At 55.3% G+C, this 19,845-nt stretch overlaps 4 protein-coding genes and 1 long non-coding RNA gene across 8 annotated transcripts in view; 4 read left to right on the forward strand and 1 right to left on the reverse strand.

Annotated features, from left to right (window-relative positions):
* The window catches only part of APOE (apolipoprotein E), a 2,719-nt gene extending 2,293 nt beyond the window's left edge, over positions 1-426 (forward strand). The window contains exon 5 of the mRNA XM_029926577.1: positions 1-426. This exon is cut by the window's left edge and continues 52 nt beyond it. Within this exon, the coding sequence (XP_029782437.1) occupies positions 1-294 (294 nt within the window). The 3' untranslated portion in view covers positions 295-426.
* Positions 427-2,158: 1,732 nt separating this feature from the next.
* On the forward strand, positions 2,159-6,408 carry APOC1 (apolipoprotein C1). 2 transcript variants are annotated; one of them, XM_029926190.1, is made up of 5 exons: positions 2,159-2,190; positions 3,657-3,721; positions 3,842-3,919; positions 4,438-4,558; positions 6,209-6,408. In XM_029926190.1, exons 1-5 carry the CDS (start codon positions 2,174-2,176, stop codon positions 6,276-6,278), a joined length of 351 nt encoding a protein of 116 aa, XP_029782050.1. In that variant the 5' UTR covers positions 2,159-2,173; the 3' UTR covers positions 6,279-6,408. The 2 variants fall into 2 exon arrangements, with proteins under 2 accessions (XP_029782050.1, XP_029782049.1); XM_029926189.1 differs by lacking the exon at positions 2,159-2,190 and adding an exon at positions 3,270-3,316.
* On the reverse strand, positions 6,402-17,137 carry LOC115281009. The gene is made up of 2 exons (XR_003904029.1): positions 16,979-17,137; positions 6,402-6,832 (listed from the first exon to the last, which is right to left on the reverse strand). It is a non-coding gene; the product is annotated as an uncharacterized LOC115281009 (long non-coding RNA).
* On the forward strand, positions 14,010-16,006 carry APOC4 (apolipoprotein C4). The gene is made up of 3 exons (XM_029926187.1): positions 14,010-14,159; positions 15,201-15,330; positions 15,801-16,006. Exons 1-3 carry the CDS (start codon positions 14,084-14,086, stop codon positions 15,964-15,966), a joined length of 372 nt encoding a protein of 123 aa, XP_029782047.1. The 5' UTR covers positions 14,010-14,083; the 3' UTR covers positions 15,967-16,006.
* APOC2 (apolipoprotein C2) lies at positions 16,475-18,197 on the forward strand. Of its 3 annotated transcripts, none has more exons than XM_029926191.1 (4): positions 16,475-16,551; positions 17,318-17,399; positions 17,552-17,714; positions 17,951-18,197. In XM_029926191.1, exons 2-4 carry the CDS (start codon positions 17,345-17,347, stop codon positions 18,039-18,041), a joined length of 309 nt encoding a protein of 102 aa, XP_029782051.1. In that variant the 5' UTR covers positions 16,475-16,551; positions 17,318-17,344; the 3' UTR covers positions 18,042-18,197. The 3 variants fall into 3 exon arrangements, with proteins under 3 accessions (XP_029782051.1, XP_029782053.1, XP_029782052.1); XM_029926193.1 differs by having other exon boundaries at positions 17,555-17,714; XM_029926192.1 differs by lacking the exon at positions 16,475-16,551 and adding an exon at positions 17,053-17,107.
* Positions 18,198-19,845: the final 1,648 nt, after the last annotated feature.

The raw sequence follows: 19,845 nt of genomic DNA on the forward strand, positions 1-19,845 counted from the left end.
AACGCCAACGTCGCCGCCCTGGCCACCCAGCCGCTGCGGGAGCGCGCCGAGGCCCTGGGCCAGCAGCTGCGCGGGCGGCTGGACGAGGTGCGCGAGCAGGTGGAGGAGATGCGGGTCAAGATGGAGGAGCAGGCCGACCAGATGCGCCAGCAGGCCGAGGCCTTCCAGGCCCGCCTCAAGAGCTGGTTCGAGCCCTTGGTGCAAGACATGCAGCGCCAGTGGGCCGGGCTGGTGGAGAAGCTGCAGGCGGCCGTGGGTACTGGCCCCACCACGGCGCCGCCCGAGGAGAACTAATGAGGGCTCCACCCCTGCGTGCGCGCCCTTGCCTCTCCCTTCCCCACCCCACTACGGGAGGCCCTGTCCCTGCCCCAGCTGTCCTCCTGGAAGGCCCCCTAGCTTAATAAAGATTCACCGAGCGCCACAGCAGCCGCTGGACCTCCGTGTGTGATTTCTCCTGGCCCCTGCCTCCTTTTCTCACGCCGGCCCCAGCTGCTTGGATGTCATCTTTGTCTCTTCTGATCTCAGTGTTTGCTTCCTTCTGTCCCTTTCAGAGTGTCCCTTTTTGCTCTGCTTCTGCTCAGCAGCGCTCGCCCTCTCTTCTGTGCCTCTCTTTCCCTTCTGTCTCTGAGACCCGGTTCTGGAACAGATCCATCACTGGGTTACATCTTGCAGTTCCCCCCTCCCCCTGCCAAAGTAGGGGCAGGGGGGTGGCACACGAAATGGGGGAAGGGAGGGGCAAGACAAAAAAGCAGCCTCCCCGAGGCTTGGCTTGCTCGGGGTCATAGCACCTGCTTCCTGGAACTGTGACCTCAAAGCCCTGAGACCTTGGCCACTCTGATTATTAATAAGCCTTTATTATTGTCACTCTCCTATCTTTTGCTTTTTTTAAATGTTTATTTATTTATTTTTGAGAGAGAGAGAGCACACAAGCAGGGGAGGGGCAGAGAGGGAGAGACAGAATCCCAAAAACATTCCACACCATTGGTGCCCGGCATGGGGCTTGAACTCACGAACCGTGAAATCATGACCGGAGCCGAGATCAAGAGTCAGACTCTAAACCAACTCTGCCATCCAGGCACCCCTTAACTTTTTTTAAAAGTCTATTTATTTATTTTGAGAGAGGGGGAGGGAGGGAGAGAACGAGCGAGGGGTGGGATGCAGAGAGAGAAGGAAAGGGTGAATCCCAAGCAGGCTCCATGCTGACAGTGCAGACCCCGACGTGGGGGCTCCATCTCACAACACTGAGATCATGACCTGAGCCGAAATCAAGAGTCGGACGCTCCACCAACGGAGACCCCCACCCGCGCCCCTGTTGCTCCCCTCTTTTACCTAATTCTACCCCCTGGCCCGTCCTGGCTGAGAGGCCTCATTCTTGTGACATCCTGTTTTTCTCCACCTCTGTCTTATCTTTTCCTCCTCCAGTTTCTCCCTCCCCCCCCCCCGTCTGTTTTTTGTTTTTTGTTTCCCTTCTCCCAACATCTGGGGTGTGTCATCTCCACCCTTCTGTTGTTGGTCCCCCTCCCCCCTGCCTGTCTCATTCCCTCTGGGTCAGCAGACCTCTTCATCTGAGCTGTGTGTTCTGCCCCCTGCCCACACCTCCTTCCTTCTGTCCCCCTACCTTCTGTCTCATCTACCTCAGCAAGCCTACTGGGTGCCCATCCCGCCCGTCTCCTCAAGGGTCTGCGCCTCCCTGGGTTGTCCCGGAGTCCCTGGTGGGAGCAGGTGACAGTTAACACTCAAAGCAGTGAGGACCGGAGCCTGGAGCCCATCCCGCTGGCATTCTCTCCCCACCCCCTCAATTCTCAGACGAGGGGAGCAGGGTTCCCAGCCCAGGGGACAGGCCGGGACTTGAGTGTGTTAATTCCTAGGCCCAGCCTGCCCTCCTCCGTGTGGCTGGTGCACACTCTTCACTCCTAGCTTTTGCCAGGTGCACCCAGCGCCCTGTGGAGGCAGCCTCTCCTCCCCACCCCACCCCCAGATGACTCACCCCAGACTTGGTGAGGAGAAGGGTCAGGGGGCTCAGAGGAGGGGACCTAGTCCCAGCCAAGCCCGCTGATGATTCACTGTGTGCCCCGGAGCTGGGGAGCTGGGGCCCCCTCTGAGCCGCAGAGGTCAATGCGGGGCCTGGAATCAGCCATGTTCTTCCCCTTGAAGGGCTGAATCTTGAATTCTCATGGGTGAAGAGAGCAGGCAAGTCCAAAGTGGCACATGGGCTATTAAAGAAGGAGTTTGGGGGAATGGAGGCTGGCAGGGGGTGCTGTGGGGCGGAGGCTGACGCCCACAGAGATCCAGAGACAGCCTGGAGTCCTGGAAAGGGGAGGGACAAGGAACCAACACCACCACCACCACCCACCCACCCACCCCCCGCCTCCGCCGCCACCACCGCCCCTTAGCCCCTTGCCAAGCCATTGAATGTCTTAGCCATGCCTCAGTTTCCCCATCTGTAAAGGGAAGGTCCTGTAGCTGGGATGCGGATGTGACTTGGAGAAGCACAGTTGTCGTTCTATTCCGGTGGGGTGGGGAAGGAAGGGAAGCAGACCCGTGGGTGAACGTCTGGAGAATGCTAGGTTCACAGGGGAAGCCCATGTCTGGGAAGACAGCTGGAGGACTGACAGGGACTGGAGGCACTGGGCCAGCCAGGGGGTTGTCGCAATCCTGCCAGGGTCATGTCTGTGCATCCCTTTCACAACCGTCCCCCACCACCCCCAGGCTGACACGTGGTTGTGGGGCACAAGGCCAGCCAACCTCGAGTCTGAGGCCAGGGCCGCCCTCCCCACAGCTGCCAGGGATCACTGGTGGTCAAAGGCAGCCAGGGGAAGGGGAGGGGGAAGCCTTGGACTCCAGCCCTGAGGGACGGATGTGGTGGAAGGGGGGGCTGAAGGGGGGTGCTTGGTGCCAGGAGGGGCCCGAGGGGCTGAGTCAGGGCAGATGCGGTGCTTACCAGGGGGCCCTGGAGGCCCAGGGAGTGGGAGAGCAGAGCGAAAGAGGGGTCTGGGGGAATGGAGAGAAGCGCACACACTGGGATCCTCCAAGCTGAGGTTTTGCAGTTTAGACTGGCTGGAAAGACCCCCTCCCGAAAGAGACTGGGGGCCGTGGAACCAAGACCCACACAAGTCCGAATGCTCCCGGATGCAGGGAGATGGGGGGTGGGGGTGATTTGAGGCCTAGTCTGAAAAAAAGACGGCAGGTGGCATGGGGGTAGGAATGTGGGGGCCAGACCGGGTGACCCTAAGTGAGAATAGGAGAGGCAGGCGCTGAAGACGCTTGCTGAGAAAGGAGAAGCGATGGAAGAGGAGGCCTGGGGAGTTACAGCGAAGTGAGTTACAGTTACTGAGTGACAGAGACACCCCTGAGGCCCGAAGAAAGGGGGCCAGCAGCAGAAACCCCTGAGGGAAGATGGCTACGGGGGTGGGGTGGGGAGAGAAGTCCCCGGATGTGGGGAAGGGACTAGGCACGCTGAGAGCCACCAACAGTCAGGGAGATTGGGAGGTGCAGGTGCTGAACAGCAAGAGGATTAGGCTTAAGGGGTGTGCCAGGCCCCACCTGACCCACCCCACACCACCAGTCGGTGCAGAAGAGGAAAAGGTAGACGGACAGGACGGGATAGGAGGCTGAAGGGGAGGGATTAACCTTTCCCGTCCCCTCCCCCTCCCCAGCCCGATAAAGGCCTGGGCCGGGCCGGGACCTCCCACCCCACGTCGCTGTCGCTGGACTGATCCAGGTCGGTTCCCGGTGTCCCAGGAAAGATGCCCTTCCAAGAGCACTAGAAAGGGGGTGGAAGGGGCTTCGGGGAGGGAGGAGGGGTGTCGCTGATCGCTCCCACCCCTGCTTCTGCTTGCAGAGTGCCCCTTCGGCCCAGCCATGAGGCTCATCCTGTGGCTCCCAGTTTTGGTGGTGGTTCTGTTGCTGGTTCTGGAAGGTAAAAGTGGGAGAGGAGAACCTGGGAGTTTGAGATTTGGAAGTTTGAAGCTGGATGCGGGCCTGGGGCCCAAACTTAGAGGCCCCTTGAGAGCTCAGTGGCCCCTTCGGCGCCCAGGTTTTCCTCTGTCACCAACACCCCACCCCCAACCCCCTGCAAAGATGGGTGAGGGCTCTCTGAGGGGCGGTCCGGCGAGTGGCAAATCTGTCCGGGAAGCCCTAGCAACCGATGATGTATGGACTCGCCCCACTATGATTGGTTGTCCTGCTTTTACAGTCCAGAAAGGGGCGGGGGAGGAGGCTGTGCTGAAACTAATATCCAGCACTTGAGCTCCATCTGGTCCCTTGAGTACCCGCTCCTGCCACCCCTGCATCCTGACCCGTCCAGTCCCGTCCAATTCTAACACCATGACCTCCAAGAATCACATTCAAGTACAGTATCTCCTCTCCCGTCTCTGGAAACTCATCCTAAGGGCTCCCAATACTGAAAGTTTTGTACCCCTGCCTACTTCTGGACAGGTCCAGCCCCGGCCCAGGGGGCCCCAGATATTGCCAGCACCTTCAAGAACATTCCGGATTCGCTGAAGGAGTTTGGAAACACCCTGAAGGATGCCTTCAAGAGCATTCCTGAGGCGACTGGGTTAGAAACCTTCCCAGGGCTTGCTTGGGAGGGCTGGGTCTCTCGATTAACAGAGTGGGGAAACTGAGGCTTGGGGCTGCTGACAACTTCCCCGTGGTCATAGCTGGCTCACAGGGTGCTCAGAGGTGGGGAACAGGGTCCCAACTGTCATCTGGACGATGCTGTAGAGACAGTCCTGCGTGCTGGTGACAGACCAAGCTTGGGAATCAGTCAGACCTGGGTCCGCAGGCCAGCAAAAAATCATGACTCTCTGTGTGAGCTCGGGGAGTAGATCTCGGTGAGCCTTTTTCCTGGACAGTAAAATGGATGGTTCTGAGACGTAAACGAGGGGATTTGAAGGGTCCGGGACTGTTCCAATGTGGGGAATAGTGGTGGTGGTGAATAAGATAAAGTCTCAGTCCACAGAGAACTGACTGTAAAACCTAACAGGAGATTAGCCCAAACAGAGCTAAGCACCGAGATGACATTAAACAGGGAAGGCTTACAGACATCCAAGGACCCCTGAAGGGCTTTTGTAGATTTCGTGATTCGTTCCTCGCTGAGGTGGAGACACTTTTTTTTTTTTAAGTAAGCGCTATGCCCGATGTGGGGCTTGAACTCAGGATGCCAAGATCAAGAGTCACATGCTCCACTGACTGAGCCAGCCAGGTGCTCCATTTCAGATCTCGGTTTAAAATGTTACTGCTGGGGTGCCTGGATGGCTCCGTGGGTTAAGCGTCTGACATCAGTTCAGGTCATGACCTCACGGTTTGTGAGTTCGAGCCTCGCGTCCAGCTCTGTGCTGACAGTTCACAGTTCACAGCTCAGGAGCCTGGATTCTGCTTCAGATTTTGTCTGTTTACCTCTCTCACTCAAGTCTCATCTCTCTTTCTCTCTTTCAAATATAAATAAACATTAAAAAAAAAAAGTCTTGGGGCGCCTGAGTGGCTCAGTCGCTTAAGCGTCCAACTTGGGCTCAGGTCATGATCTTACGGTTTGTGAGTTCAAGCCCCGCCACCGGCTCTGTGCTGACAGCTCGGAGCCTGGAGCCTGCTTCGGATTCTGTGTCTCCCTCGCTCTCTGCCCCTCCCCCCACTCACACTCTGTCTCTCTCTCTCTCTCTCTCTCAAAAATAAATAAACATAAAAAGAAATTAAATAGGTCTTACTGCTTCCTGGGGCACTTGGCTGTCTTACTTAAGAAAAAGAGAGAGAGAGAGAGATCTGAATGATTAGGAAAATCCAGCCAGGCCTAGAAACACGGGAAGCATGTCCCCTTGTGACTACAAAGGCCCTGAGTCAGGAAGATACGTACATAATCAAGGAGAGACTGGCATTCCAGGCGAGGGGAGCATCCTGGGCAAAGATAAGGAGGCTCTGAAGTGCACCCTTGAATAAATAAGGAGCAGAAAGCTAGGACAGGCTGGGCTCGGGAGCCAGAGACAGCAGGCCTTGACCGCTAGGCCAGGGTGAAGAGGTCTGACTTCAAAGGGCTCTGAAAACTGCAACCCCAAAGTTGGACCACCCTCCCCGGGGCTGCACCCAATCTCACAGATGTGGGAGCCATGCCTTTTTGGGGGGAAAGGGGGGACGGGGAGTCAGGTAAGGGGCAGGATGTGGGCTTCCTGAGGGGAGACAAAACACATGACGGCTCTTCCTCTCTCTCCTACAGGAAATTTATGTCCTCCATTGTTGGCAAATTGGGGGAGGGTCTCAAAAGTTTAAGAAATCTCCAGAGCTGAATACTAGGAGAGCGGCCTCCCTCCTCTGGGCTGTGCCCCGAGAAGCGGCTCCGAAATTTCCCATACCCAGGCTCCTGGCTCGATGTCCATCTCCACCCCCACCCTCCAATAAAAATACCGTAGAAAATTCTGAGTGCTTCTTTACTGTGAGGCTATGGGACAGGGTAGGGAGTGCGCCTCTGGTGGGGCGAGGGAAGGATTCAAATGTATGGGACAATAGGTATTTATTACACTTAAAATGGGTAATAAAGGGGGATATGTGGAAAGGAGCAAGGGGAGGACACGGGCTAGAGCCCTGAAAAAGATCGACACAATCCCCACCTTCCAAGGAAACTTTGATGCCCCCTCCTCCAGGAAGCCCTCCTCAAACCCTAGGTTGGGTCAAGCATCTCCATCCCAGCGCTGCCTGCTCTGGGTCATAACTGTCCAGGGATGGGTCTGGCTCTCCCGCCGGACGATTCGCCCCATCACTGCCGTCCGCAGGCATAGTCCAAGCACGGGACTGGGCCTGGTCCGGGGGTTCGGCAATACTGGGCGGTATAACTCTTCTCAATCTGAAAAAAAAACCCGAAACAGTACATTTTCACAAAACGCCTCTGAGGCAGACGCTGTCACTGTCCCCTTTTAGGGATGAAGAAACTGAGGCACAGAAGTCTAAAGCCGCTGATGTGATGTGACCCAGCCACCAATGGGGAGAAGTGGGATTTGACTGTAGGCTGGGCGGTGGGGGCAGCCCCAGGACCCCATCCTTACTTCACTGTCCCTGTGCCTGAGTCACCATCACAGACTGATCGCCTACAACCACATACACACACACACCTGGCCATCGGCCTTGTTTGCTCATTTGCAGCATATTAAAGCACGCCCACATTGCTCATCAGGTAAAATTCACATGAGCATCTCCTGGCGGATGGCTACTTGGCAAAAGACTATATTCTGAATCAATCACTACTCTTTACGTGGCCATGTTTCCAGCATTTGGAAGCCAACTTATTTTGCAAGCATTCTCCTAACCACCCTGCTACCCCACACCCCTAACCTCCAACCCCTGCTTCCCCACCTCCAATCAAGCCCTCAGGTTAGAGAAGCATAGGGTCAGAGAAGACGGACAGCGAGCAGTTCAGCCTCCGCTTTGGAAGAGAGGTTCCGACTCCAGGGCAATTAGATGTAAACCACGAAAGACACTAGTCTGTGCCGGAGACTTGGCCGAAAACAGGAGATTGGAAAATGCAAGGTGGTGGTGAGGACATGGGTACCCAAGAAGGAGCACACTCTCGGGGCGCCTGGGTGGCTCAGGGGGTTAAGCGTCTGACTTGGGCTCAGGTCATGATCTCACGGTTCGTGGCTTCCAGCCCCGCGTCAGGCTCTGTGCTGACAGCTCAGAGCCTGGAGCCTGCTTTGGATCCTATGCCTTCCTCTCTCTCTGCTTCTCCAATAAAACGCGGAACTCCATGCAGCTGCAGAAAGAAGAAGCTAGATGTTCAGGAAACAGTTTGGAGAGATCCAACAGCGTAGCGCTGAGTGAAAAGGAGACAGGAGACCTGCACAGGGCCGTGTCACTGATAGAAAATTCGAACACGCGCATGTGAAATGACCTTGTGTGTTTGAGTCCTTTTATGTCTGAGGACAACTCTGAGCACACGTGGAGATGCTTATGGAGGGCCAGAAACGGGAAGGAGGACGGAGAGCTAAGGTGGGAGATGGGGGCGCCTAGCTGGCTCAGCCAGTGGAACTGGTGACTCCTGATCTCAAGGTTGTGAGTTCAAGCCCCAAGTTGGGTGTAGAGATGACTTAAAAATAAAATATTAAAAAAAAAAAAAAGGCAGCAGGGCACCTGAGTGGCTCGCTTACTTGAGAGTCTGACTTCGGCTCAGGTTATGATCTCAGGGTTTGTGAGTTCCAGCCCCGCATTGGGCTCTGTGCTGACAGCTCAGAGCCTGGAGCCTGCTTCCGATTCTGTGTCTCCTTCTCTCTCTTCCTCTCACCTGCTCGTGCTGTCTCTATCAAAATAAATAAACATTTAAAAAAATCTTAAGGTGGGAAATAAATATAACCTCTGTACTTAATGCCCCATTTCCCCCTGCCCAAATCAGCCCTTTAGGCTCCTATACCCTCTTCCCACGTGAAAGCCAGGGATCCTATAAGAACACAAATCACATCACACCCTTCCTCTGCTCAGAACCCTCCTTCCACTTTCAGAGGAAAACTCAAAGGTCTTGTGAGAGTCTGTCGGCTCTGCACTACCTGCCAGGTCACCCCTCTGCCTCTCCCCCTCCCTCGTGTGCAACTCCTCAGCCTCCTCCAACACACCGAACAGGCTCCTACCCCAGGGCCTTTGCATTTGCTGTTCCCCTGCCTGGAATGTTCTTCCTGCAGATGTCCAGCTATCTGCCTGGTTCATTCCTCATCTCCTTCAGGTCTCTATTCAACATCCACCTTCCCATCGTGGTCCCCCCATACTGCTCTCCCGATCACCCTACTACCTCCTTATCTGCCTTTCTTTCCAGTATTTGCCACCCTCTGATGTATGCCTATTTGCTTACTTGTTTACTGCCTGTGTCTCTCCCACTGCTGGGTTGTCAAGTTCATGGAGGCTGTCTTGTCTCCTGCAGCGCCCCCACAAGTGCCCAGCACAGTGCCTGGCACACAGGGAGAGCTTGACAGATACTTCTTTTTAGTTTATTCATTTATTTTGAGAGAGAGAGAGCAGGAGATGGGCAGAGAGAGAGGGAGACAGAGAAACCCAAGCAGGCTCTGCATGGTCAAAGCAGAGCCTGACATGGGGCTCAAATCCATGAACCCAGAGATCAGGACCTGAACCGAAAACAAGAGTCAGACGCTTAACAGACAGCCACTCAGGTGCCCTTCTAATTTTAAGAGTTTCTTTTTACACTTTATTTTTTTAAATGTTTTTATTTTTTTAATTTTTGAGAGAGCCAGCAGAGGAGATGAAGGGCAGCGGGGCGGGGGAAAGGGGACGGACAAAGAACCGAAGCAGCCTCCCAGCTGACAGCAGAGAGCCCGATGCGGGGCTTGAACTCATCACCCACAAGATCACGACCTGTGCCGAAGTGGGACGCTCAATTGATGGGGCCACTCAGGCTTCTTTTACACTTTGTATTTAGAGCCCATATGTTTGTTCTCAGGTTTACAAACTTACCTTCAGGACCTCAGAGAGCAAATAGCCCTGATCACACCAAAACAAAAAGCCAAGAAACAACAACAAAAAAACACCCAGAGAGTCCCGAGCATGTATATAGAAGCATTCAGACTTGGGGGGGGGCAGAGGTGGCCCATTCAGACAGCTGCCCCCCCATGGCCCATACTCCACACAGCGGGCAGGACAGGGATGGGGGCGCTCCAGTGGGCACCTGGCTCGGGGTAGCTGGTCTGGGAGGGCTCCCTGGAGGAGGTGACATAACACAGCACCTGATACGCAAAAGACAATCCAGAAGTGGTCCGCGAGAACGGGGGAAGAGAATGAGAAGCCGCTGATTTTCATCTCCATGGAGGTTCACCAACAAATACGTGAAGGTAAAACCGGATACAAAAGTGAATGAACGGAGCTGTTTTGGAGAACAGTTTAGTGGCTCCTCAAAGCGTTCAAATGAGCCCCGGCAGCCCCATTACAGGGTGTCTATCCGCCCAAGAACTCCACACAGGTTCACGCAAAAACGCCCGTGGGGCTGTTCACAGCAGTATGGCTCACGTCAGCCAAAAAGTGGAAACAACCAAATGCCCATCTACTGAGGGATGGGAAGCAAATCCCATGGCGTGTGTGGATGTGTATCCGTACAGTGAATATTATTCTGCCCGGAAAAGGGAAGAAGCGCCCTCACACGCCACACACAAAGGACTGCGTAGTGTAAGTTTCCATTCCCATGATGCCCGGGATAGGGGGACCAGAGACACAGAAAGCCCGTCATCAGCCAGGGGAAGAAGGCACTGGAAATGGAAATGACCCGATGGGGTCATGGGAGTTTCCTTTCGGGGTGATGAAAATGTTCTGCGCTCGGAGGCTGGTGATGGTCGCACAATCTTGCAAACCTACTGAACAACATCGAACTGCACACCTGAAGTGGGGGAGGGGGGTTGGTTTGTGAATAGCTCCGTTTTTAAAAATTAACGAAAGGAGAATTTCCTGGACAGGAGGCAGAAAGAAGAAATAATAAAGGAAGGGATGTTTCTTTTCTTTTTTTGTTTTAGTTAAAAAAAATTTTAATGTTTTATCTATTTTTGAGAGAGAGAGAGAGAGAGAGAGCATGATCAGGGGAGGGTCAGAGAGAAAGGGAGACAGAATCCAAAGACAGGGTTCAGGCTTTGAGCTAGCTGTCAGCACAGAGCCTGATGTGGGGCTCGAACCCACTAACCATGAGATCATGACCTGAGCTGAAGTTGGACGCTCAACCAACTGAGCCACCCAAGTGTCCTGAGGAGGGGCGTTTCAACCTCTTTTCTGCCTAGACTTCCCTCCCAGAACCCAGAGGCGCAGAGGAAGGAGGTGAGCGCTTAGAAAGTGCTGGAAGGGAGGCGGGTTCTAGGGTTCAGGAGGGAGGTCTGGACTGCGCGGGGAGTGATGCAGGGGGACTGGTGGTCTCTTGGACAGGTTGCCGAAGGCTCAGAGGTGCTCTCTGCCCGCTCCCCAGACACACGCACTGGGGTCTCAGCCTGCCATGCTCCCAAACCCGCTCCCTCTTGTGACCTCTGTCTCTTCCCCCATCACCCCTCTCCCAGTTGTTATTGAGCTGACTCTGAGATCCACCCTGAACAACCTTTAGCCTGTTTCTGTCCCCGAGATGGACAAACATTGCAACCAGCAAACAGCCCATACTGACCTTGGACCCGGGCAGGGGTCAGAGACCTCCCCCAGGCCCACCCTGCTGCCTCTTGGTTTCGGGTCTCAGGTCGGGGAGGTGCATCAGGGGGTTCCTGGCTTGGCTAGACCTGAGAGAGTCCAGTTCAAATGCACCCCCCAAAATGCTGTTTGAGGAGCCATTAGTAAATGGCCTCTCCTCCCACCTCCAAGCCTCAGTTGCCTCATCTGTAAAATGGGCATGATAAAGGAGCCCACCTCAGAGCTCTGTTGCGTTAAATCAGTGAGTTCAGGCGCCAAAGCCCCGCTGTGGCACCTGGTGCCTGGTGCGTGCTCAGAAAACACAAACGTAATCAACAGCCACTGACCTTGACCGAGCACCTTGGTGGTGTACCTGGTGCTGCTCTTGGCAATTTACATAAACGGTCTCCATTGCTCTCTGGGGGTGGGTAGTCCATGACTCCCAGTCCCTGGTAAAGCAACCAGCCCAGAGACGGTAAGCAAGTAGCACCAAGTGGCACAGCAGGGAAGATGCGAAGCAAGGCTCTGAACCCCCACCTTGTGCTTCCTGTAACACAATGCATGGTGGGTTTTTCTTTTTCTTTTTTCTTCTTTTCTTTTTTTATGTTTATTTATTTTTGAGACAGAGAGAAACAGAGCATGAGTAGGGGAGAGTCAGAGAGCGAGGGAGACACAGAATCTGAAGCAGGGTCCAGGCTCCGAGCTGTCAGCACAGGGCCCGACGCAGGGCTCGAAGCCACGAACTGGGAGATCATGACCTGAGCCGAAGTCAGGAGTCAGACTGAGCGGCTCATGCGCCCCTCTAGGGGGTTGCATTTTGCTGATTTTGTTAGTGAGGAATTGCTGGGCACCTGGGTTGCGTACCCACTGTGTGCCCGAGCCCATGTCGGGGCCCCTGGAAGGAGGCACATTCTGCTGGAAGCTTATGGGTCAGGACCAAACTATACAGTGACTGCCCCTTATCTGTGGGGGATGCACCCCAAGACCCGCAGTGGAGACTTAAAACCACAGATCGTGAGCCCAACCCTAGATACACTGTTTTCCCCGCTCCGCACACACCTATGATCAAGTTTAACGTATAAAATCAGACACGGTGAGAGATGCACAGCTATGATTCATAATAAAGTAGAACAACTGCAATAATTCACTGTAATAAAAATTATGTGGGCGTGGTCTCCCTCTCTCCCTCTCTCTCTCTCAATATCTTATTGTGCTGCACTCACCCTTCCTCTTGGGATGATGTGAGATGATAAGATGTCCACGTGATGAGAGGAAGGACCGGCAGTGACATCGACACCGACAGACACAGTATTACGTGTTTATTGACCTGCTGGCATATTGTCAGGTCATCTGCTTCCAAACCTTAGTTGACCTTGGGTCACTGACACTGCGCATAAAGGAGGGCTACTGTTCAGTTGTTCAGGTTGAGACCAAGGGGGGTTGTCAGATTCACCACATAAACATACAGCTCCCTCCACCAACCCCAGGGAGCACTCGGGTGGCTCAGTCCGTCAAGCAACAGACTTGGTTTCAGCTTAGGCCATGAGCTTGTGGTTTGTGATATCGAGCCCCACGTCGGGCTCTGTGCCGACAGAGCGGAGCCTGCTGGGGATTCTCTCTCTCTCCCCCTCTCTCTGCCCCTCCCCTGCCTGCATGGTCTCTCCCTCTCCCATTCAAAATAAACTTTAAAAAATATTTTTTAAAAAAGGACAGGCTCCCGGTTAGCTTTCAATTTCAGATAAATAACACATATTTTCTAGTATATTTCCCAAATATTGCATGGGGCATACTTATACTAAAAGAAAAACTTATTATGTATTTGGATTCACATGGGCATCCTGTATTTTACCAGGCAAATCTGGACCAAGGAATCCAGTCAATGGTCCCCTGGCCAAGCTGTTGGGTCCTCTGAGAGACAAATGCTCATTTCCTCCCTTCCTTCCTCCTTTCCTTCCTTCCCTCCTCTCTCTTTCTCTCTCTTCTTTCTCTTTCTTTCTTTCTTCCTTCCTTCCTTCCTTCCTTCGGCCCATTTTCTTTATGCCTAATATTGGGCCTGAGCCTGATATTGACAACCTCCTCCTACGTGCACCTGGAACTTTCTCACAGAGCCTCACCCAGACTTCACATGGACTCTAAGAGGCAGGTGCTTATTACCATCCCCATTTTACAGATGAAAACGCTGAGGTCTAGAGAAGGAATTGGAGTTGCCTAGGTCATGTGGTGAGTGTGTCTGGCCTATAGCCCAGTGCCAAGGAGTCTTTGATATGAAAGAAATAATCCTTGGGGCGCCTGGGTGGCTCAGGTGGTTGAGCGTCCAACTTCGGATCAGGTCATGATCTCGAAGTTCATGGGTTCAAGCCCCGCATCGGGCTCTGTGCTGACAGCTCAGAGCCCGGAGACTGCTTCAGATTCTGGGTCTCCCTCTCTCTCTGCCCCTCCCCTGCTCATGTTCTGTCTCTGTCTCTCAAAAATAGGATTTTTTTTTTCTGTCTCTCAAAAATAAAGAAATGTTAAACAATTTTAAGAAAAGAAAGAATCATAAACAGCCATGATCTGGGAGCACCTCCACTGACAGGCTCCTTGTTAAGACCTTTCCTTGCATCATTTCAAGCAGTTAAAGTCCTGCCTGAGGTAGGGGTTGTGGGCCCATTTTTCAAAGGAGGAAACTGAGGCCAGAAAGAGGGGCCAGCTCGTGAGGCAGAGCCAGGATTTGAACACCATTCAGTATAGGAGTCCAAAGGGCCGTCGGCCTTCCCCTCTCAGGGCCAAAGTGCTGGGAGGGTAGGAAGGAGGGAGGCCAGCAGGGGCGGGCAAGGCCTCTGCCTGTCACTGTCACCTGGGCCCCTCTCTCTGAAGTCCCTGCCAAGGGGCGTGGGGAGGCCGGCAGGGGAGGGCTCTGCTCTGAGCACCCTTCCCCTCCCCCAGCCTGGGGAGCCCAGCACAGAGGAACAGAGACCCAGAACCCCCAGAAATGTCGGTTCCCGGACGCAGGCCCCAGGCCCTGCCCTCCGTCTGCTTCTGCATTCTGGTCTTGGCCTGCATTGTGGGTGAGGAAGGAAGGGACGGGCGTGCATGGGGACCTGCAGTCGTGTAGCCGCCTGTGGGTCTGGAGCTTGTGTCCTTTGTCACTCCCTTTCTGGGAGTATGTGGCCGTGGTGGCCGTGTGGGAGCTGTGTTTGTGGGGCTGGTACAAACGACAGTGGTCCTGTGTGTGTGTTGGTGTCTGTATTTGCATGAGAATATGATGTCGCGGCAAAGGTGTGTGTCTGTGAACGTACATGCACACCTTCGTGTGTGCGCGTGAGTCATTAAGGGGGATTGACGCAGAGGATTTGAGTGTGTGGACGCCGGGAGGGGGTCAGTATGGGAGCCTGCCTGGGCTTTGCACGCACGTTTAATATGATAACGGTTCAAGTGTGCAAGGCGCCAGCCCCGGGGCCCTACTCGTGTTAGGTGTTAGCTCCAAGCTCTCCCGTAATCCTGGCCCTCCCACCTTCTACAGAAGGGGAAACTGAGGCTTGAAGAGGTTCACCTTTGGCTTAGGCACCCGGCAGGTCACACGGGTGCCTCTGCGCATGCGTGCTCGTGCACAGCCTGCGGTCTGACGGTGAGGCCTGGGCCGGCGCGTGAGCGGCGCACAGGGAGGCGTGTGCAAGGAGGGCACAGTCCTGCCGACCTCTGTCCCTGGGGGTGGCAAGTTCTCGGAGCTCTCCCTCCACTGCCTACAGAGGCGGTGGGACAGCGTGGGGGTCACAGGAGGACCGAGGGAGCAAGCAGCAAGATCAGGGAGTGAAGGAGGCATCGAGAGGGGGACAGAGTCAAAGAGATGAGGCTACAAACTGAGGAGGAAAAGCCACAGGCAGACAGGGGTGGCAGGAGGGGCCGTGGGCACAGAGGGTGACAGGCATTGACCGAAGGCTGACAGAGAGACAAGTGATCAAAGGGACATAAAAGGTGAAGACCAGAAATGACATCAAGGGGCTACCCTTGGGCCACTGGGAGTGATAATGACCTTGAGCATGGAGGGAAGGGAGGAGGAGGGATATTTGGGTCCCAGCCCACCCACGTTGCCCCCTGGTCCTGCCCAGCATGCCAGGAAGAAGTGCCTGCCCCCTCCCCGAGCACCCCACCAGGGCTGGCAGCTAGTCCTTGGAGCCTAATGCAGGACAAGGTGCAGGCACTGGTGGCCAGGACCCGAGAGAGGTGGCAGTGGTTCTGGTGAGTGGGCGCAGCAGGGCTTGGGGGTGGGGCTCCTGGGGTCGGAGGGAGGAGGAGCTGGGGGCCTGGACTCCTGGGTCTGAGGGAGGAGGGGCTGGGGGCCTGGACTCCTGGGTCTGAGGGAGGAGGGGCTGGGGGCCTGGACTCCTGGGTCTGAGGGAGGAGGAGGTGCAGGGCTGGACCCCTGGGTCTGAGGGAGGAGGGGCTGGGGGCCTGGACTCTGGGTCTGATGGAAGAGGGGCTGTGAGCCTGGATCCCTGGGTCAGTGGGAGAACCTGAGTCAGAGGGGGAAGGGCAGGGCCCTTGTTCTTGGGCGTGGAGTGCGGTAAGTGACCTCTGGGTCCGGGAAGAGTGGAGGGTTAAGAGCTGGGAGCAGGGACTCCTAGGTCTGAGGGAGGAGGGATGAACCAGGCGGAAGTCCCAAGTCCCAGGAGTAGCTGGGGTCTCTCTCTTTTGTCCCTGCTCTGCAGGGGCCCTGGGGCTTTCCAGGACTTCATGCAGACCTACTATGACGACCACCTGAAGGACTTAAGTCTCCGCACCCAGGCCTGGCTCCGCAGCTCCAGAGACAGCCTTCTGAACAAGGCCCACGACCTGTGTCCCCAGTTTCTGTGCAGGGACAGTGACAAGAATTAAAGTGTTTATAGCCTCCACAATAAAGAAATGCTTCTCTGTGTCCCTGTCTTAATCCATCCCCAATATGGCCAACGCCAGCAGTTACTGAGTAGAGGAGGGGGCACCTGGCAAGTGGGGGGGGCCCTTAGAGGAAAGAGTCAGGGGAAGGATCCCTTCCCCCGATCCTGGGACCCACCACCGTGGGCTTGTGGGGGGCAGGAGACATCAGGCCGCTCAGTGTGGGATAGAAGGTGAAGGCTGGAGTGTAGGCCGGGTCAGCAGGTCCCCACAGCAAGTGCCTTTGCTTCCCAGACCCCTTTCTTGGTCTGAACCCCAAGGACCCCAACCTCTCCACAGCACCCACCCGGCCCATATCTCCCAGGAGGGAACCTTCAGAGGGGGGCTCCCCCCCCCCCCGCCCCGCTTCACCCTGGGGATGTTGTCGCTTCTCTCTCTGCCCCACCCCACCCACTCCGCAGTCCTGTTGGTTCGGACTTTGGCCTAGGGGACAAGGGGGGGGTGGCTGTGGAGGGGAGGTGGATCTCAAGAGCTATAAAGACCTTCTCTGCCCGCGTGGAGCTGGTGAGGACAGCCTGGCAGAATCGGGTAAGAGGGAGCTGGAAATGGGAAAGGGGAAGGGTCTGCGGGGAGAGGGCAGAGAGGATGAAATCAGAAACCCGCAAGAGTCACCATGTTTGTGAGTTTCCTCCGTTGGAATCACAGACTTTAGAATCATAGACCGTTTCCCCCGTGCTGCTGCCCCTTGGGGTATGATCTCAACCTCATCTCCAAACTGCAGATGACAACAGGGCCTGAGAACTGTATGTGCTGAGCTGAGGGGCTCTGTCCTAGGGTTGGGGTGAAGACAGACAGATGCATGTGGAACAGGGCCCAGGGCATCGGAACCACAGTCCTCCAGGGGTGGGCTCTTCTGAGCCTGGGACCCTGCAGACTGGGTCTTAGCATAAATGTCACCCTCTGCTAAGGCTTTCCCGGGCTCCGTGACACCCCCTGCCCCCTCCAGAGCACTTACCACCATAGGACAGGTTGTGTATTTTACTCATTTAATATTGTCGATTGTGTTTCTCTCTCCCATCGGCTTCATAGAGGCAGGGCTGCCGCTGTGGTCGCAGCTGGGCCCCGGAACTGTGTTTGGCACACAGTAGGTGCTCAAGAAATGCTTCCTGAGTGAATAAAGGGATGTTAGAATTAAGGTGTTCAAACCGGGAGTAGAATCATAATGCTCACCCATTAGTACCGGAACTCAGCTGGGGAGGCGGAGAAGGGGAAGCCCAGCCCCTTCCCCTTGAGTTTCCAGGGAGGGAGGGGGGGGGGCCCAGGACTAGATGTCACCAGGGGCCCTGCCCCACAGCCTCAGTGTTCCAGGTCTCCTGACGTCATGGGCACCCGGTACCTCCTGGTTCTGTTTCTTGTCCTCCTGGTATTGAGATGTGGTGAGTGCGGTCAGCAGGGGGTGAGGGTCTGGGAGGGGGATGAGCATCTTCCCAGCCCAGTTCTTGCCTGGCCCCAGTCCTGCCCCCCTCCTTCCCTGCCTCATTCTCCCCTGCTCCTGGTTCCTCAGCTCTCCCAATGCGCTCTCCCTCAGCAGAGGCCCAGGGGGCTGACATGGCCCAGCAGGATGAAGCCACCAGTGCCCCCCTGCTCACCCAGATGCAGGAATCCCTCTACAGCTACTGGGACTCAGCCAAAGCGGCAGCCCAGGACCTGTACAAGAAGACATACCTGACCACCGTGGATGAGAAAATCAGGTATCAACAGTACCCCCACCCCGGCCACAGGAACCAGGAGTCCGGGCCCCCAGCTCTGTTGGAACCCCGGATCCTGAGACCCCAGCCCTGTCCTACCTGGAGATCCAGGAGTTTGGGTTCCAGCCCTCACTCCTCACAGGACACATGATTCTGGCTCCCAGCCTGCTCCTCCCTTAGCCCTGGGGCCCGGGACCCCAGGCTCCTCCCTGCTCAGAGCCTCTGTCCTTTCTCCCCAGGGACATGTACAGCACAAGCACAGCAGCTGTGAGAATTTACACAGGGATTTTCACTGACCAGCTGCTTTCTATGCTGAAGGGAGACTCGTAACAGCTGGGTCCCGACAGTGGGGGAGGGGAGAGTCCAGACCCCACAACCTCCTGGCTCCCGCGACCGACCCCTCACTTCTTGCAGCTCTCGACATCTTGCTCCCAGTGCTCGCCTGACTTCTTATAAATAAATAAAAAAAAACCATTTATTTTCTTCCATGTGGTTGCATCTCCAAGACCTTAGAGGGCCAAGATGGCGGCACTGATTCAGTCCATCCAATAGTTAGCGAGTGCCCATTGGACGCATGTAGCCCTACCTTGGTCAGCGGGGGTGAAGAGGTGAATAATAAAGGATGGTCACAACAACGACATTAGAGACTGTCCTTCGCCAAGGTCTGGCTTTCTCACAGGCAAAACAATGAACCATGAACCTGCAGTGGCCTCTGGCCATCTCTAGGCCCCGGACTGATTTACTTTTTTTTTTTAATGTTTTATTTATTTATTTATTTATTTATTTATTTATTTTTTAGCAAAGGGCTTTATTACAAGTTTAGGCTGGCCGGGCCTAAGCTCGGGCTCACAGACTTTACCGGTGCAGTGGATCCATGCTGAGAGCCTATTTATTTTTGATAGAGAGAGAGACAGAGCATGAGAGGGGGAGGGGCAAAGAGAGAAGGGGACACTGAACCAGAAGCAGGCTCCAGGCTCTGAGCTAGCTGTCAGCACAGAGCCTGATGCGGGGCTCAAACCCACAAACTGAGATCTGACCTGAGCCGAAGCCAGAGGCTTAACCGACTGAGCCACCCAGGCGCCCCGGCCCCGGACTGACTTAAATGTGCATCACAGTGAGGTGTCCAGTGGTCCTGTGACAGAGGGGAGACTGGCGCCCAGACGTCACTGCTGAGCGTAGGAAGTCAGCGCCCAGCTTGGCTGGGACCCAAGAGAAGGGATCTGTGAGAGCCATGCCCTGTGACAATTCCTATACACTTGTCCAGCATCTATTTATTGAGACCCTGCTATGCTCAGGAGACATTGCAGGAGACAGACAGAGAGTCCTGCCCCCTATGGCCTCTCCAAAAGCTATTTATTGGGTCCTGGCCTAATTCCACTCAGCTTTAGTGATGATAACTTTGTGGTATGTTTTCTTAGCTGCTCTCTCCTTATTAGCAATAGCAATAACATTTCCTGAGCTCCCCCACAGGGTCAGGAGCTCTATTGCATCTTGAAGCCACAAACAGAGAGGCTGATGGTGGGGTCAGGAGCTCTATTGCATCTTGAAGCCACAAACAGAGAGGCTGATGGTGGGGGGTAGGGATGAGGCAGAGCAGGAGCAGGACGACCAAAGGAGAAGATGATTTCAGACAGCATTATATGCAATGAAGAAAAGAAGAAGTGAGGACATCAAGGCTCTGGGTGCAGCCCCCCTGGGGTAGGGGAGGGCATCCTGGCTGGGCTGGTCACGGGGGATGCATCACAGGACAGTGGTTTGGGGCTGTTGATGCCGGAAAGTGGGGGGTGGGGAGGAGGGCACTGGCTTGGCCCTCCAGGTCCTCGCGGGGTGGTTAGCGGTTGGGAAATGGTATTGGGCAGTGGGGAATTGCAGGCAAAAAGCACAGGACGTACAAGTAAGAACAGAGGTGGTACAGTCCGGGAGGACAGAGCTGGGGCCCCTGGGTAGAGGGCTGCAGGCCTGGACTTCTGGGTCCTGAGGGAGTTGAGGGTGGTCCTGGGCCCCCAAGTCCAGGGGGTGGGGCTGCTGGTCTCCGAGGATTCTGGGCCTCTGTTTCTCCCAATCTGCTTGCCATTAACCTCCAGCCAGTCTTTCAGTGCTCCTGGGGCAGTTTTCCCAGGTCCTGAGGATGGGC

The sequence above is a fragment of the Suricata suricatta genome, chromosome 16 (genome assembly GCF_006229205.1).
Source record: "Suricata suricatta isolate VVHF042 chromosome 16, meerkat_22Aug2017_6uvM2_HiC, whole genome shotgun sequence".
Classification (NCBI taxonomy): domain Eukaryota; kingdom Metazoa; phylum Chordata; class Mammalia; order Carnivora; family Herpestidae; genus Suricata; species Suricata suricatta.